The sequence below is a fragment of the Alosa alosa genome, chromosome 1 (genome assembly GCF_017589495.1).
Source record: "Alosa alosa isolate M-15738 ecotype Scorff River chromosome 1, AALO_Geno_1.1, whole genome shotgun sequence".
Lineage (NCBI taxonomy): Eukaryota > Metazoa > Chordata > Actinopteri > Clupeiformes > Clupeidae > Alosa > Alosa alosa.
Window position 1 is genome coordinate 13,553,336 of NC_063189.1, and position 18,496 is coordinate 13,571,831.

General features: G+C 40.9%; 1 protein-coding gene across 2 annotated transcripts in view; it reads right to left on the bottom strand.

Moving 5' to 3' along the window:
* Nucleotides 1-12,226, bottom strand: part of tmtopsa (teleost multiple tissue opsin a) — a 36,473-nt gene extending 24,247 nt beyond the window's left edge. For both annotated transcript variants that reach the window (XM_048262665.1, XM_048262671.1), the window contains exons 1-2: nucleotides 11,729-12,226; nucleotides 5,653-5,981 (exon numbers count right to left, since the gene is read on the bottom strand). In XM_048262665.1, the coding sequence (XP_048118622.1) occupies nucleotides 5,653-5,981; nucleotides 11,729-12,221 (822 nt within the window). In that variant the 5' untranslated portion in view covers nucleotides 12,222-12,226. The remainder of the gene's footprint in view (nucleotides 1-5,652; nucleotides 5,982-11,728) is intronic.
* Nucleotides 12,227-18,496: the final 6,270 nt, after the last annotated feature.

Consider the following 18,496-nt stretch of genomic DNA (forward strand, 5'->3'; position numbering starts at 1 on the left):
CTCTCCTTTACTCCCTCTTCACCTACAACTGCACACCTGTACATGGCTCTAACACCATTGTCAAGTTTGCAGATGTCACTACGGTGATTGGTCTCCTCTGCAACAATTATCAGATAGTCTACAGGGAGGAGGTCCAGCACCTAACATCGTGGTGCACTGACAACAACCTGGCTCTCAATACCAAGAAGACCAAAGAGTTCATTGTGGACTTCAGAAAGTCTAAAGCTAGCACACACCCCCATTCTCATCAACAGGACTGAGATGGAGCGTGTCACCAGCTTCAAGTTTCTGGGTGTCCACATCTCTGAGAACCTCTCTTGGACCCTCAGCACCTCTACCCTGATCAAGAAGCCTCACCAGCATCTCTTCTTCATGAGGAGACTAAAGAAGGTCCACCTGTCTCCTCAGATCCTGATGAACTTCTACTGCTGCACCATCGAGCGCATCCTCACCAACTATTACAGAATGTTATGGCAACTGCCCTGCCTCCGACCGGAAAGCATTGCAGACGGTGGTGAAAACTGCCCAACACATCACCGGTTCCTCACTCCCCTCCTTCGAGACCATCCAGGGCAACCGATGCTTGTGCATCATCAAAGACTGTTCTCACTCTAACCACAGACTGTTCACACTCCACTCCCCTCCGGGAGGCATTACAGTTCTCTCCGCACCCAGCCTACTAAGCGCCAGCCCCCCACCCCCGACACCACTCACCACTCCCTGCCAATGCATCCTTGCCTGTGCCTGCTGAGATGTCCACCTTGACAGGGACAACAATGAGGCGAACATTTTACAGACTTTTTTGACCATCAACAGCCCCCTCCCCCCGGACAATTGCCTGTCAATTGCCTTGAGTCGTGGATCTGCTCGAGGTTTCTTCCTACATGTATCTCCAATTCTAGGGAGTTTTTCCTCGCCCCTGTTACTCATGGGCCTTCTTTGATTGTTTAAAACTCTGTAAAGCGCCATGAGACATGTGCAATGTTTTGGTGCTCTATAAGTTATATAAAAAATTTGAAAATTGCATTGAATTGAATGTTGCAGTAAAAAGAGCATTTTACATTAAAGGGCTTTAGAAGGGGGCTAAAATGGACTCACAACTAATGAAAAGCCATCAGAGGAAACATAGCAATTTTCTTGGTAGAGCTCAATATTTCATTATTGACTTATGCCTGGTGTGTGTGCGTGTGTGTGTGTGTGTGTGTGTGTGTGTGTGTGTGTGTGCATTTACAAGTAGGAAACTATTTCCTATGGTGCTTTTTGACCTACAGTACATGTAGCTTATTTAATGCGTTAGGTCTGTGGATGTCAATAATTCAAAGTGCAATGTTATTTCTGTTTTCAAATGGCCAGACATCTTTTGGATGAGTTCTCTGATTCTGAAGTTTTATGAACTAGGTGTTCTAATATTCCTGTGAAGTCTTTATTTCTGTTTCAGGCATATTGTGCATTTGTTTCCATAGTGCATTAAACATGTGCAACCCATAAATACCTTAAAAAGAAATAGGATCGAAAACCTAAATGTCCATGAATTCCATTATTTTGATAATCTACAAAATCTACACATTCCACCATTTTATCATTACCATTATACACTAGTATAAATTGGATACTCACTCAGTACAGATTCACACTCACACTTATGTACCTTCACTTAGGATTCCACACATGAGTTCCTGATCATCCTGTAATATCCTAAAGTTTATGTACAAGGGACCAGAGATACTACACATCACCAGGCTACTCTAGCTAACTGGGTCAATTTGGAACAATTGTCTAGTGGGCAAACAAGGATAAATAATGCAGATTACTATCATGGCTAGGAGGACATTTCACTGATATGAAATTATTTGGAGGTATCACAGAACAAAGTGCCACTGTCCCATTCCAACCCATCATGCATTAAATATTAAAACCCCCTGTATGCCAGAGCACTTAGAAAACTTTACATCACAATTAATTACCGCCTGGTTTATATATTAGAATAGTTATTTTTCAAAACTGGTATGTCATTGTGAAAAGTATGATTCAACGGATCTCATTTAGAGACTTAAAGCTATGCACAGATTTTTGTGCAACGTAGAGTATCTGGTTCCATCACATTAGCTTGTTCAAGTTGGAGTATATATCTACTACCGGCTAAGCCTCACTGACTTACCACTACCACCCTTAGTCTTTAACTCAACAGACAGTCTTGTGATTTTCCCCCCTTGTAATTCCAGGGAACATATGTCCACAGTCACTGAAATATGTTGTTTATTTATTGATTACCTAACCAAGCTGGAACTTTTTGGTACGCAGAATGGACCCTGGATGCCATGCGCAACAAGAGATGCATCGCAAACTCATCAACTGTAGAGGTCTGTCTGGCTCCTAGCATCAATAGGTCGTGCAGTCCCAGGAACAGCGGGGCAAAAGAAACAGATCACACATAGTTGAGGCAGTGGTTATGATAGCTACACTCTGAAGGTTGAGCTAATTCACTGTAAAAATGATAACTATTGTTGGTCTCGTAAAAGTTTTCAAATGAATCTGACACCGAAACAAGCTTTGTCATTTGCAAGTACCGGTAACAAGATACTGTCTGTCAAGCAAACTGGTGATGTTCAAAACAGAATAACAAGTAGTAGTTGCAATTAGGATAGACTCATCTTCCCTGATGGAATCCCCATATATCAGTGATCTGCAGTTTCTTCCTATCCCGTTTCATGTCTCCTGTAAATTATGAAGGTGACTCCAGTCTTTCCTTGCTTATGGCCATACCACACTAAGCGTATCTGATGTTGGAATCTAAGCAGTGTCGTGCCTGATTTGTACTTGAATTCTCCACCCCCCCCCCCCCATTTTTACAGCTTCAAGACAACAATGTGTCAAAGACAGAGAGAGAGGGCTTGCTCTTTACCAAGGTCTCTGAATTTCTCAACAAAAAAATAACTACCAGAGGCTCAATGAAAATGTATTCACCAACCAAAGACTGAGAAGACACAAAGAGTCAACTTAAGTGAGTGACTTTTATGCTTCCAGAAATTTCATCTGACATCTCCAAGTAGCTGCTTGCATAGAGGCAAGGCTTGTATCAAAGTGAACTTAACAAGAGTTGGTATTAAAGCAACACACCAGGGAGGAAGCATCCTCCAACCCCCTTTCCCTAACTTCTCTTTTCTGCCTCTTTGTCGTTGATGGGAAATGTCAGTGGATGTCAGAATTTCAGAAGTTTGTGTTTTGTCTTTGTGCTCTTCTGTCCCACTGAGGTTAAGACAAAGCAAGAGCACTTCATTAAACGGGGGATTTGATGCTGTCAGCAACCATTTTTTAGTCATTACACGGCTCTGTGGGGGCACAGCGTCATATTTGCCTTCAGATTACAGAGGCGAAAACACCCAACAAGGGCTGTGCTCATTAAGTGACAGGAAACAGGGGCTATTAATCTCATTGATCCCAGCAGGCCTTCATTTTTGTGCATTCCCTGTGTTGGAAGAGGGATGGAGGAGCTGAGTGTGTCAGTGTGTGAGTAATAGACTGCAAGCAAAGTGTGGGATGTTATCAAGGGGAAATCGCCTTAGATTAACTCCCTCTCTCTCTCTTTCTCACACACACACACACTCACACACACACACACACACACACACACACACACACACACACACACACACACACACACACACACACACACACACACACACACACACACACACACACTCACACACACACACACATGCACACACACACACACACACACACACACATTGCTCTGCAACAGGAGGACAGAACAATAGAGAGAAAGAGGGGGAATACTAATCTCATTTACAGACTTGTAGTGTAGCAGATCAACATCATGGAACACTTTTATTCACAATGCTAACTAGGGTTGCACATTGTGAATTCTGAGGCACCCTTGTGGGTTATACTCAGGGGCGGCAGCAGCAAGGTTGTACTGTTGATTCCGTTCCCTAGGGACCACAAGCTATGAAGTACAGCATACATGAGAGAGGGTAGATAGAGGGTGTCATGGCAATATGTTTCTATCTGAATTTATCATTCTGGCAAGCTGATATACAGCCTGTTTACTCATGTGCTGTATGCTATCACCCATATCAATCATAATTTCAACTGTATGTCAGATATCAAGGGTTTTCAAATTTCACTGGGTGGAAAGGCTCAAGTTTCACTGGGAAGAAAAGACTGAATGTGTGAGAGTGAATCAATCAATGACGAGTGTGTTTTCCCCTTAGCTAATACACCATAGTACATTTGGCCTAACTTCCTTCACATTCTTGGTTGGTAGAACAGTTTGCTAGAAAGAGCAGTTCCAACGACCAATCGCAAACATGGTTGGAAAGTTTTTACATAGCATGTAAAAACTGCACACATACAGTTAGCTTACTCGCTCAGTGGTGCCCATACCCTCTTACCATGGGGCCACTGCACAGGCCGTAACATATATTGAGACACGGAAAAAAAAAATCTTACACTCATTATAACACATTCTTACACAATGCTCAACAACTACTGAAGTCACTCCATAGATGCACTACTAAATGTGTAGGAATGTGTAATTTGAGCAAAAGTTGTATATTACCATCATTGCTCAGCAACTACTTCTTAGAACTAGATTCTTCTGATCTGTCTTTAGACCTCAAAGACCAGAGTAACTACATCAAAGCTTTGTAAAATACCAGTAACAGTTAGCTGTCTTAAATATTGTGGACATATGACATAAAAGACCAAAGAGTGTTTAACCAAAGAGTGAATATACACATTGGCACCATTTCCATGCTCTACTACTTAACGTGCCACATGGTAAACCAGTGGAAATAAACTCACATAAAGACCTAGAGGTAGGCAGGAGATTTTTTTTTTTTCATTATGTGAAACTGCCCATTACATGTTTTCATGGATAATGAAGTAATCAGTACATAAGTACTGTCTGGGCCAACATGCAATTTCCATCTGGGAATGCCTCTCCATGGTGGATGATTGGGAGATATATCACTTCACCTCACTACAACATAATTTCAATATTAAAAAGGTCACAGGAGATGATGGATTGTATTATATTTATTTTCTATTATTTCCCTTACATACACATTGTTTTCAAGAAATGTTGGGTAATTCATATCATTATAATAATAATAATAATAATAATAATAATAATAATAATAATAATTATCATTGCTGTTGTTGTTGTTGCATTGAGACAATGGTAATTGGATTTCTAACATTATTTATGGTGCTTTGCCAGTTATGTCGGGGTTGCTGTGATTTTGACACACTTAGACATAGAGTTTTTTACAGATTAAGAGAAAAAGTGACATCTCTGTGATGTAACAGCACTTGAAGCAGCAGAGCCATCAGAGCGTCTGAATACATAGGCCACTGAGAGTCCAATAAGTAACAAGTAGTTCAGTGAAGAAAGCAGACTAGCATTCAGGAGCATTATGGGACACATGCGATTCCGCTGCACTGAAAACATGTACATTGTGCAAGTGCAAATGTATGTCTTCCCTAACAATGAACCAATGGGTAGATACAATTGTCAGAATGTAGTTTATCTATGCACTGCATAGCCTGGTGTCCACATGTCAGATCAGTTTCATACAGTATATCAGACACAGCACACAAATAGGAGAGGCACTGTGCTTACTGCCTCACCTGTTTTATTGCATACAGGAGCTTCCCGTAGCAGAACACTATGACGACGAAAGGGACGAGAAGGCAGAAGATGAACAGACAGATGATGTAGGAGATGTTGTTGGTCGTCTTGGCGGTCCAGTTCACGGAACAGGTGGTGCCTGGACCTTCTGGGCCATACTGGCTCCAGCCAAACAGAGGTGGAATGGTCCAGACAAGGGAGTAGACCCAGGACAGCGCCACTCCAAAGGACACCTTCCTGTAGTTGGTGGAGTCGGCCTCTGTGGGTCCCAGCATTGTGCTGTAGCGCTCGTATGACAGCACGGCCAGGGATATCAGGGACACGATGCCTGCAAAAGACACACCAGGGGCCACTAGGTGAGACAGACCAAAGGAACTGTTCTGGGTGTCCACACTACTGCATTTCAAATGATTACCCCACTATTGCATCAGAATTGAAAAATACAGCGGTTACTGCAAAAAGAAGTACATATAAGTATTCATATGTGACATACAGTATATGATCAATGGGTAAAGCCTGAGAAAATCACTTTTACACTTCTTCCTGGAGCAGCCTGGGGAGAGCTGATGTCTCATTTAATCCCTGAACTGATTTGAACTTCGCACATATCCACTATTCTGTTCAACTCAGTGTCTCATCACCAGTGTTTTACAGGACTAACATTACCATAACTTCTGATCATGATTTAACATTCTAATACATTTTGTAGGCTACAGGTATTCATGTTCCCTACTGCAGTATTTGTGCATTAATTGCCACACTCGGTTTTGGTATCAACTACTGCGCCTGTGTTTTGTTTACACACCACATGGGTATAATCTGATGCTCTTGCCAGCTTCATGCAAGTGTGTACACATTTTTCTGACATCACAATTAACCACAGCTCCCACCAGTAATTAAAAAATGAGAGGGACCTGCTTCTTTCAGGCAGCAGACTGAACACATAAATAAAAATGAGGGCCACGGCCCAGAATTAATCTCTGTAGATAAGCCAACTGTTCCATCATAAGGTAACAGAAACATGGCTGCCCAAGCGTGTCAGGCATAGATAATGCAAGTGCTCTCGAGCAGGGCAAAAGCTTGTCGGTTTGAACTACCAAGGGTTTTTCTCACTTCTTATTTCCTGCAAGCATCAACCCATGTCTGTTGCCCAAATACCGGTAACTACCAGCTACTGGCACACCAGTGGGTTAAAGCAATATGCACAAGACAGGTGCATTTACACATTATATACTTATTACTTGCTGTAACTGGACACAAAATAATTGCTATGCATAACCGAATATAATGGTGTCTATAGGGCTGAACTGAGTGTGTCTAATCATTCATTAGACTATGTGTCAAGTCAGCATGACATTTTGCAAGTATAACTAATGGTGATACTGAAAAAATATGTAAAGGCCACAGGATATCCACACTACTGTCAACAGGGGGTGGCTCTACAGATTATGCTCGTCTGTGACTCCATGTTTTACTCTCAATAATGCCCCATAAGAGGAATGGTTTCATGGAAACTACAGTGATTTGAGCCAATTACAACAGCTTCAAAATCCCATTAAAGTAAGCATCTGTGGGAAGCCAGCGGAGTGGTTAAGAGCCTACCTGCCCATCTGAAACAAACTGTCACCATGACAAATACACATGGACCACATGTTTCTTGACACCTTTCAGCACAAAAACAGTGGAATGATGGATGGAGTGTGGTGGGATGACATGTGTTATGGTCAATCGCCTACTGTAGTATAGCTCCGGACTTTTACGGCACAGCATAAAGCTGCAGCCCAGGAGCTATCGTCCCATGGCACACACTCCACTGCAGCATCCCTGTGTGCTCCTCTGTCTGGAGGCTTCGCTACCGCCCCTGCTTCAGTCAATAGTTCCAGCCATAAACCCTAACCGCCTGGACTATAAACTGTACTGTACCACTGCTGCCCTACACGCCAGCGTTCAATATATCTTCTCCCCAAGTCGACACGCTCACGCACCCAGTATCGCACACTCGGCCACCAAAAATACACCCAGCTCCAACCCGCCGGATCTTTATACATGAGGGTTATGAGTGACTGGACTAGAGCTTGTGTCCATGACTAGAGAAGTCTGTAACATGAATATAAAATGTGCATACTACTATATGTGGACACATGGTCTGCTAAGAGGGCATTAGAGTAGACCTGGGGTTACAGAATGTTCTGGATGGGTGGTAGAGAGGAGGAACTTTTACACTATTACACCGTTTATTTACAATCAAAAAGGTAAGTATATTCAATTAGTGACACCTGTCCTCATTAGCTCCGTATGAATTCAACAGGCGCTCCGACACATCAGGCCTCCCCGGCCGTTCATCAGTCGGAGCGCTTGGTGTCTCCAAAATGCAACACACTCATTTACATTGTAACAACGCACCACCACATATCGTATAGTCAGACAATGATAAATACATAAGACAATAAACATATAAGTAACACTCAGAATGACACAATCACAGAAATGACGACAGATCAAAGTCTTCATTCATTCCCTCTGGTGACATAGAACGTAGGCGATACATCCAGAAAGACTCCCTCTGAAGGAGCTTTTTGTCTGTATCTCCTCCTCTGCGTGGTCTTTGTACGTGCTCTATACCAGTGCATTTCAGATCTTCTAAAGTGTGATTTTTTTCTATGAAGTGTCTTGCTACAGGTGAAGTTATATCGTTCCTACGAATGGCTGATTTATGTTCACTCAGTCTTGTTCTTAATTGTCGCGATGTTTTCCCAACATATAATAACTGGCAAGGGCATTGCAAAAGATAAATTACGTTTTTCGTAGAACAATTTATTAATGAATCTATTTTGTACAATTCTCCCGTGTGAAAGCAGCTGAACGTATTGGTTTTTAACATGTGTGGACAAGCAGCACAATTTCTGCAAGGGAAGCATCCCTTGATGAAGGAGGGCTTCCCTGTGCGGATGACGTCCGACCTAACCAATAAATTATTTAAGTTACTCGACCTTTTATGAGTGAAGAGAGGTGGTGTAGCAAATGTGTTATTCAAAGAGGTGTCTGTTGTTAGAATATGCCAATGTGTATTCACAATTGATTTGATAGGTCTTGATAATTTGTTGTATGTGAGTGCGTAGTTCACTGAAAAAGGACGTGTCTGTTTTTTTCCTTTCTTCGATAGTAATTCTGATCTTTGCGATGATCTTACTTTCTCATAAGCTGGGGTCAACCTTTCTTCAGGGTACCCCCGTGATCGGAATCGGTTAAGCAACGTTATTGACTGTTTTTCGAATTCGTCGTCTGTATCGCAGATGCGTCGGACCCGGTATAATTGGCTAAGCGGCAACCCTCTTTTCAGCGGCACTGGATGGTGGCTGTCTGCACTCAACAACGTGTTTTTGTCGGTCTCTTTACGAAATACTGTGGTGGATATCCGATTGTGTTGTTTCAATATTAAAACATCTAAAAAATGTATTGACTCCAAATCCCTCTCTGATGAAAATGTGATGGTCTCTAGTCTTGAGTTCAAAAAATTTGTGAACTCCAATAGCTCGGTCTCATTACCTTTCCAAATCAAAAAACAGTCATCAATGTATCTCACCCAAAGTTTTACAAGATGTCATTTTGGAGACACCAAGCGCTCAGACTGATGAACGGCCGGGGAGGCCTGATGTGTCGGAGCGCCTGTTGAATTCATACGGAGCTAATGAGGACAGGTGTCACTAATTGAATATACTTGTCTTTTTATAACTAGGAAGTAGCCATAGGGACGAAACACACTGACGAAGGCCATCAGGCCGAAACGTTTGTCAATTAACCCCTGTGCTAAAATGGATTAAAAGAAAGAAAAAGATTTTTGGAGTGCGACCATTTGCTATTTTTTATGAGTTCCCTGGATTACGCACCCACAAAGAAACGAGAAGAATCGGGAGAGCGCGGTGTAGGCCAAGAAAAAGACAATCAAAAAGGTACCCAGCTGTATTGGGATGAAACAACAGGCCAACCCTTCAGCTCATGATGTAACACTAACTACATATATATAACATATTATGAGAATTTCTATTGTCAATGTGATATGTTCTCTATTCAATATTGGGCTTCATTTTGCAGGTCTGATTAATTGCACTAGACAGAGACTGAGACATGTTGTGGTCAATTATAGAGTAATTCATATTGACAGTATTTTTAACAAAATAAGAAATGAGAGCTAAATACGCCCGGGCAGAGCATGTGGCCCAGTCAGTGTGAGGGAGCTCACATCCAAGGCCTGACCGCTCATTTGTTTATGTTTGTAATATACTTTGAAATGAACTTGATCAATGAGGCTGTCCTTCAATAAAATAGATTTTCAATAGACTCAACCAGCTATTTAAAATAATGCATATCACATATGCACACACTGAAATACACACACACACACACACACACATGACTCAAAAGGAAGACAACTAAGACTTAGGCAGGTGCAGCAATGTCACACTGCACACTAGTTTTTGGCTGCATGTCTGGCTTGATCACATGAAGGGGACTTGTTTGGCAGCAGACCCACATATTTCCATCAGTACTTAATGAGAAAAACATGACTTTTGTGAAATCAGTGCAGGAGACTATGCTGTTAGTCAAACAACAGATATCTCTTTAACTAATACCATATCAGTAGAACAAATATTCGATTTTGTGTGTTTGATAGAGATATGTTATCCACTTGAGTTTTACCGGCATGGTGTCAAAAGCTAAATCTGGCAAATGATGCAAAAACTGAGGATGGGGTCACCCGAAACATTTGCACTTGCACTTTAGTTTTTTATATGGAGTCTGGTGAGGTCAATAAATCACTATTTGATGATCTTCTCATTTGTTTTAAGTCTACCTTTTGAGTGTGATCTCCAGTCTTGTTCTTTCTACAGTCTTTATTGGGAGCCTATGCACCAACACTGACAATAGCCACTCTGTTCTTTTTTTTATGTTTACACCTTTTGTCTTGAAATCTTTTGGCATCATTGCTTACTTTACACTACAGCCTATCTTTACATACTTACAATGTTAAATTCAGCATAACTTTTCTCACACATCAGCTGTTGGTCATCAGCTATAATCTGTGTGTTAAATGACAACAAACCGCATATTGATGAAATCCAAGACATGACAGACATAACTACCAGCAACCACAGGCATGGTACTGACAGGGAGAGATACACACAACCATTCACCTCAGAATGGAGAGCTCAAACTTTGCTGTGATGGCTGGGTGATTTGCTGATTTGCTCTGATTCTGACCTGTATATTACATGTCGGTAACAAAGGCTGCTGGATGAAGTGGTAATTGATGCTATAAGCAGTGAAAGGAAAGTCATGCTTCTCTGAGTCAGGGTCAATACAGCTGAAAGACAGAGACAATGCGATTGTCTCTAATGTCCAGCTTAGTCTGAACTCTTCATACTGTATTTGTTGACTAATTGACTGACTGACTGATTGGTTGATTGATTGATTGATTGATTGATCATTCATTTATTCATTCATTAACCTACTGCCTGCTATCTACTGGTGTTTTATCAGTGTCCACATGCATTTTTTTAGAATCAATTCTCTCTAGGAGAATTTAATCTCCACTGGTCTAGAGTATGTTAATTTCCCCTGGTCTTACATGCGTGCACTTCCCATCACAGTAGCCTATGTCTACACATACAACGAGACCAAACACCTCCGATGAAAGTTACAACAAAAGGTAGAGAGAAACCCAAATATGTTTTGAGCCAAACATGGCAACACGTCAATAAGGAATGAATAAATGAATGTGGTGAAACCTCAATAATACTAAAACATAAAATGCATAACATACATAAAATGCTCTATTGATAATTATTGAAACAAATGAAATCTAACTGCAACATGGTACAGGTGTATTGATGAAAATCACGCATCATTCTTCCATTCCATAAGTAACTTTTTTTTTTCAAATTAAGCTAAATGATAGGCTTACTGTCCTTTTCGAGATCCCAACCTTGTGACACTGACTGGTATACGTCCGCGAATCTCTACATTGCCTACCGTATCAGAATCTAGGCTACAATGAACATTTTAAAATCAACTTACCGAACAGAGTATTGGCGAAAGCGTACCACACACAACCGCTTTCCCCGATAAGCCATCGTCCTTGTGTGCTAGCGGCGAAGCTGAACGGAGTTCCCAACACACACACCAGAAGATCACTGAAAGATATATTAATCAGCAGCAGATTGATGGGGGAACGCAGCAGTTTGTAGCGGCAAAACAGCACAAGCACCAGCAGGTTGTTAAGGAATCCAAAAGTTCCTATGAACCCCAGACACACCGCGACTACCAAGTGCCCAGTCGGGCTGAGGGTGCGATTTGAAGTAGCCTCTAGAAATCCGTCCCCGGCACTGGAGCACAACACGCTCTTAGACCGCGCGCAAGTGCTGAGGCTGAGGTTGGACACGATCATTGCAATCCAGTTTGGGCGCGCAACCGCGCAGCACCCAACAAATCTGGAGTAAGGGGTTTTGGATGTTATGAAAAGCCAACAATGTAATTTTAGATGGATAACTTTCGAGATGTTACAATCCATGAAGAATAGGCTAATATTAGTGTTTTTGTTGCGTTATCTTTCTCAGTAATTTCCTCTGTCTTTTGCTTTGTTTTTGGAGAAGTTAAAAGAGAAAATATTTACTGCTATCACTGGAAAACAAAACTTAGTTTGTCTTAGTTCATCTGCTGAACTCAGACTAAACTTTGGAGCAGCTTTGCTCCACCGTGTGGTGATTAAAATCCCCACAAGTGAACACACCAGACCCTGTCTGTGTCTATCTATGAGTGTTATTGTACCTCCTTCTCTGCTGACGTATAAACGGTACGTCCTCATTGAGGAAAGTGTGCCCATGAAATAGGGCTTAGGGGGAAAGTGTGTGTTTGCTAATCGTTTTTGCTCCACTAAACCACTAACTGCTATGTCTGTGCCGCTGTTTATCCATAAACGAACTACAGTACTCCAATTAAAATATTAGGCGAACCATCCACATTGCTGTTACTAATTGGTGTGTTTTTTACTTTACAGTATGCGGAATGTGCTCTCCATGGTCCTGATTTGACTACTGTAATCTATTGTGTTCTGTTCCTCGGACCTAGCCAGTAAAATGTAATTTGTTGTGTCATCATAAAAGGGACTTGAGTATGGAAGTTAATTATAACTATGGTTTAATGTACAGTTAATTAATGGGGCTGGGAAGGTGCCACAATCTACAGTTTAATGCACAGTTAACAAAAAAATCAGTTTATTTGCACCTGGCCAATATCGAACAACATTTACTTCAGAACATCATATGATTCTATCAGTGTCTTGGAAGATCTACAACAGTGTCTTATGCAACAATTGTGATAGTGAAGCAACAACTGAATTGTGTCTGCTTTTCAAATATTTTTTGATTTTTACTATCCTCAAGAATTGGACCAAAACTGTCAAATAACACATGAAGATTCAGATGACCACCCTACAAAATCAGTTTACTAGATGTCTTTGTATCTGAGATAAATGCCAAATGTGGTGAGTCAGCTACTCAGAAATATCTCACAATGCTTCATGGTTTGGAGGGCTCCACAGCATAGCTCCTCAAACATCAACAAGTCAGTCGTTGTATTGCTCAGATGATCTACTGTGTATGTTTAGAGTACTACAACTGTGAAGAGGCATGATGTAAATCTTTCTGTGGTTATCCACTGAACCCATCATGAGTAAAATTAATGTTAAAAATAAAAGTTACTGCTGTAGCTCTCCCAAGCTAAGCCACATCTGCTCTGACAGTGTGAAAACACAACACTTATTAGGAATGGAGATGTCAATCACTGTATTGCAGCACCAAGAGTACAGTATATCATGCAGAACATGCCCCAAGACACTGTATGTATGATGACCGCTCAGCTCTCTCTTACCCTGCAATGCTTAAAGATACTGTCCCTTTAACATGATTATTAACATGTAACACCTTTTGTCACATTCTGTGAATATCTCCTTGGGACCTGATGGCTGTCCATTCTCTGAGTACACACAAAAAAAAGTGGTCTTCATACACAATCCTGGCTCTGTGAACTGGAAACAAACATAGTGGAGCCAGCCTGTTCCAGACACTGTGTGGAGTTTCTCGGGGGGCACTGTTTAGCGTTTGGTTCAAATATAATGGGAAAAAGTGTCTGTTAAAAAAACCCTACACATAAACATCAACAAATGTGACCTCCAGCACTGCTTACAGACTTAGGACTCTTGTGCCTACTGTAGAAGTCGGAAGTAGAAAAAAAATCAAATGAATGCTGCAATCTGATCCTGAAGTCATTTATCCATTATTGGAAGGGAAAGATACTAGTTATTTCTAAGGATTTAAAAATGGATACCAAGATGAACACTGGCCTTGTAACAAAGTGAGTTTTAGCAGTCATGAGGGACATGTAAGTTACATGAATATGTTTAATGAGCTGCAGATGTAGCCATGGCTAAATGTCGACCAGTAGTGGATTCCTATATATTGTCTGTGTTTATCCTAACATCATGTTTTTATTTAGTCCACTTCATATTGTGCTTATTAGAGGCTGAGGTATTTTGTTTTCCATTGAAAATGTATAGACACACAGTTTAATTTCACTATTTTGACAGTCGGCTAGCCTAGGCCTAGGCCTACTAAACAACGCATTTCATTTGAAAAAGCAACACGATCAATCGCTAACAACTAAGTGCAACTTCAGCTCTTTTAATACATCCAAAAGGGCACTGCACTTTTGCCTGTTTAGGCTATTTGTTTGTTTTTGTTCTCTCGTGGGTCGTGACTTTTCCAGGCTGCGTTAAATGCTATAAAGCCTTTATTTTTTAGGGCTAAAGTTTAAGCATAAGTTTAAGCATAAGCAAAGTGTATGCTTATACTTTAGCCCCCAAAAATAAAGGCTTTTTAACATTTACGATCCTACCGAGTGCCTGAATGTTTTCCTTTATCTTCTCAATTCTATTTGAGTTATATAAATTACTGTCAAAATCTACACTCTCTCCAGTCTTCGAAGATATCATGCTGAGTCTATGCTCTCTCAAAAGTATTGTGCAAGTCTATACACCTTTGAAGTAAAAAAAAAGAATAATTCTTGGATAGGATTCAGCAGCCAGTCATTCAAAAATAAGGCCCCTATAAAACGTCAGCCTCATCCAGCCCTTTCCCTCAACAGGCAGTGTTTGTGCTTAAAAGCCTCCTGTCAACCTGAAATGTGTTTGAAGTGGTGAGCATTTCAGTCTGAAAGTCTCCTGGAATCTAGAAACAGGTTTTGTTTCTTCCAACACATAATGAAAAAGAAACCCTTAATTGGCGAGTCTCACACCGCATGGGGCCCCAAAGACTGTGAGGGTGGCGGACGGGACAAAGCTCTCTCACGCACCGACAGCTTCGAAGCCTGTACAGCTTCTCAGGTGTAGAACGGCTGAGGTGGCTCCATTGTTGATGGTGAGTGCTACCCAGGGCCAAGTCTGACACCTCCAAGTAAAATGTGTGATGTGATAACCCATTAGCACATTTATGTATATTTATGTACTGTATATTATGTATGTACATTTATAAATCTCTTTGTAAATGGATGGGGCAAAGGTGCATCAGTAACATTCTGTCATCATCAGAAGCATTTGAAATGTCCAGGGATGGGCAGGATAAATATATTAATAAAATGGACCACTGATTAATTGGAAATGATAGGGCTTATTTTTTTTTACAAAACAGTAACCATTTCAATTGATCAGTGTAACTGTATTCTGAATACTACCAATTCAAATTGTAATATATTTACATTTATTCCATTACTCTCAAACACTGATTGGCAGAGACAGCATATTCAGATATATTTTGATTAATGTGGCCAGACTCTAAGCATGACATTGTGTGGGGTATCTGGTAAATCTATGTTAGTTTCTTCATTGAAATTGTCAAATCCCTCAAGCAAAACCAGCAACAGTTTGTGCTGTCTCCATGTTTCATGTATTGGTACTTTACATAAGCAGAGTATTCACAAAAAAAAATGAGGATGAGGTATCTCACCACTTCAGTGGTCTCTCTTGCTCACATTGTATGCATGCAGTTCATTACATCTCCATATCCCTGAGAGACACGAGCACCACACATACACATATGGACCCTTTCAAGAGAGTTCCATTATCAGCATCATAGTTGGCCCCACAAGGCTTCCGTTTTAACATTCCATATGTTATCTTAATGCAGAGGAAGTAGATTGGGGCCCAAATAGAACATTCAAGCATTGTTTTTGTTTTTATTGATGAAAGGGTCTATACATCCAGATGCAGAAATATCAACTGGTATGTACCTTTACACATTTGACAGTGTCTTGAATTGTGGACTTAACAGACCCACAGAAAGACACACACACACACACACACACACAAACCACCATCACTGCTGCCACCACTACCACTACATAAACACTGACCACTGACAGTTCTTCCCATGGGGCCATAGTACAGAGAGAGCTTAAGAAAGGCACCTCCCGCCGTGCAGCTGTGAAGCCTCCCTGGTCTCCTCAACTCTCTCCCCAAGCTGAAGTCCATTTCTCTTTGACAGTGACCTTGAGCTATCAAGGCCACAGAAGAAAAATGCAAAATTCTACAAAGCCACAGTATACACTCACTCACACACACACACACACACACCCCTCGCCGTCAGTATGGATTCCACGTACCTTCTCCTTGTATATGGGGAAAAGAATAGTGAGTGTATTTGTGTGAACGTATTTGTCATATGGGGTGCTTCATGGAATGCTTGATTTGTTCTGTGTTATGTGATCTGCTCCAGAAATGTATCATACAGGAAGCCCAGGATTTCGAATACTGTACATACTAGTTTGCTTTGTTTTAGGAACACTGAAAAAATGTACTTCTAAATGGTATTTAATTGAATATTTATTGTTTGCTTTGTTTTAGGAACACAATAGAAAATTGTCATATAGGCTTTCTGTGTGACACTCGAAAGTAATCTAGGCATGAACAATTGGGCTGTCCTCTGTATAATTTATTTCAGTGTTTTTTTTTGTTGTTGTTGTTGTTTTGCTGTGCACAAATAAATCTAAGAGGCACACACTAAGTGTATATCAAGAGAATCAGAGGAATTAGAAAAGCTCTGACAAGTTATTCATCTGACAAAGGCATTATTTATAAAGCTGGATGTAACATTGTTAATTTAGCCTCACACCTCGTGGATGTAAGTCTTTTAAATGGAGCAGAGCTGCAGTCATTACTCATTGTCAATGGGACTTCAAGTGAACAGGCCAGAACAACAAATCATTAAAGTCTCAATGGCCTCGACCATTACAAGACGAAGCTTGTCAAAGCTGACATGACAGAAATGTATAGACCATATAGATGCCAATGCAAAGCATTATTGCATCTGAACCCAGATGAATTCTTTATTCGGTGTACATGAGCACATAACACCATGGGGATCAATCTGCTGTGATAGACATTCACAAAATCGGAACATTTCTCTAGGAGAAAAAAGAAACACATACACGCATGCACGCACATACACAGAATGCAATCAAAAATGCAGTTCATGATATAATAATATATCCGTTCAGAAACAGCCAAAACTCACACAAACACATGGACGCCAGCAGATATAAACTGGCTATGACTGGCTGGCTGACTTATTTTATCATATCAAGTGCAGTAGTAGAAAATCCACTGACTTGTGAAGACAGTGAGCTCAGGTTTAATCATGGTATGCTTCTTTTAACCAAATGGGCTGGTAAATGTTTACTATGAGGGACTGGACAGAAGCCTACTGCAACTGGTTGTAATTCATCCTTATACTTTTACTTTTTTAACCTTGAATATCTTTATTACTCAAAGAGCTTGTATTTTCACTCATGTCCATTTGTTTGTTGGTCTGCTGGTTTTGTTTGTTTGTTCGGGTGAGCCAAAACCTACTGGTTCAATTTCATGATGTCTGTTGGATAGCATGAATAAAGGAAGAACCCATGACATGTCTGACACAAGCATGGATCTAGTTTAGCCATCACTTTCGTTGTTGAGATTGTATAAGGCTGAGTGAGAGCATTAGTCCCACTGGTATCAGAACAAAGAGGGAAATGGAATGCTTCAGAAACATCAGATTTCAGGTCACTATGTTGTGAATGACGGCATTTTCATTTTTAGAATATACTGTATTTGTGTTATGGTAGAATGAGTTGCTTTGCGTTTACGTTTTGCGTTGGAATTAACTCTGCCCGATTAATTTCACAGCATGACATGGCATCTACGACTGTTTCAGCTTAGCCGCTGCAAGTGCCAGCTTTAATTTCTGACTCAGAGCTGTTTCAGTCCTCAGAGAAGGGAACTCTGCCAGAAGGACCCAGGAGACCGAAATAAAATAAAAGAATTTCATTCTGGATAGGATGTACAGAACCATTAAAGAAACATAAGAGGAACAAAAAATGATCTGGATTTAGAGACAGTCTTTCATGTAGGCCCCCATCTATAGATTGGCATAGATTGGCAAGTTTCTCTGGTAGAACTTTGCTGAAGCTATGATCTTGAGGTGCCCCTTAAGGTTTTACGGTTTTACGGCACAGGTGTAGGCCTAGATTAACCAGTGACAGTTCACAGTTGTGAACAGGAGTGCCAGCTCCCACTTTCCCACACCTCTAATCATCTCCTTGGGATGAGACAATAGAGAGAACACATTTACTGTAAACAAGCCATGTAAGGGATAATGGACGACACAGGTCTGTTAACAAAAATTAATGCACAGTCGAGGTTGTAATACGGCCCGACGCACAGCGGAGTGCATTAAGTGCATTATTTTCTGTTAACAG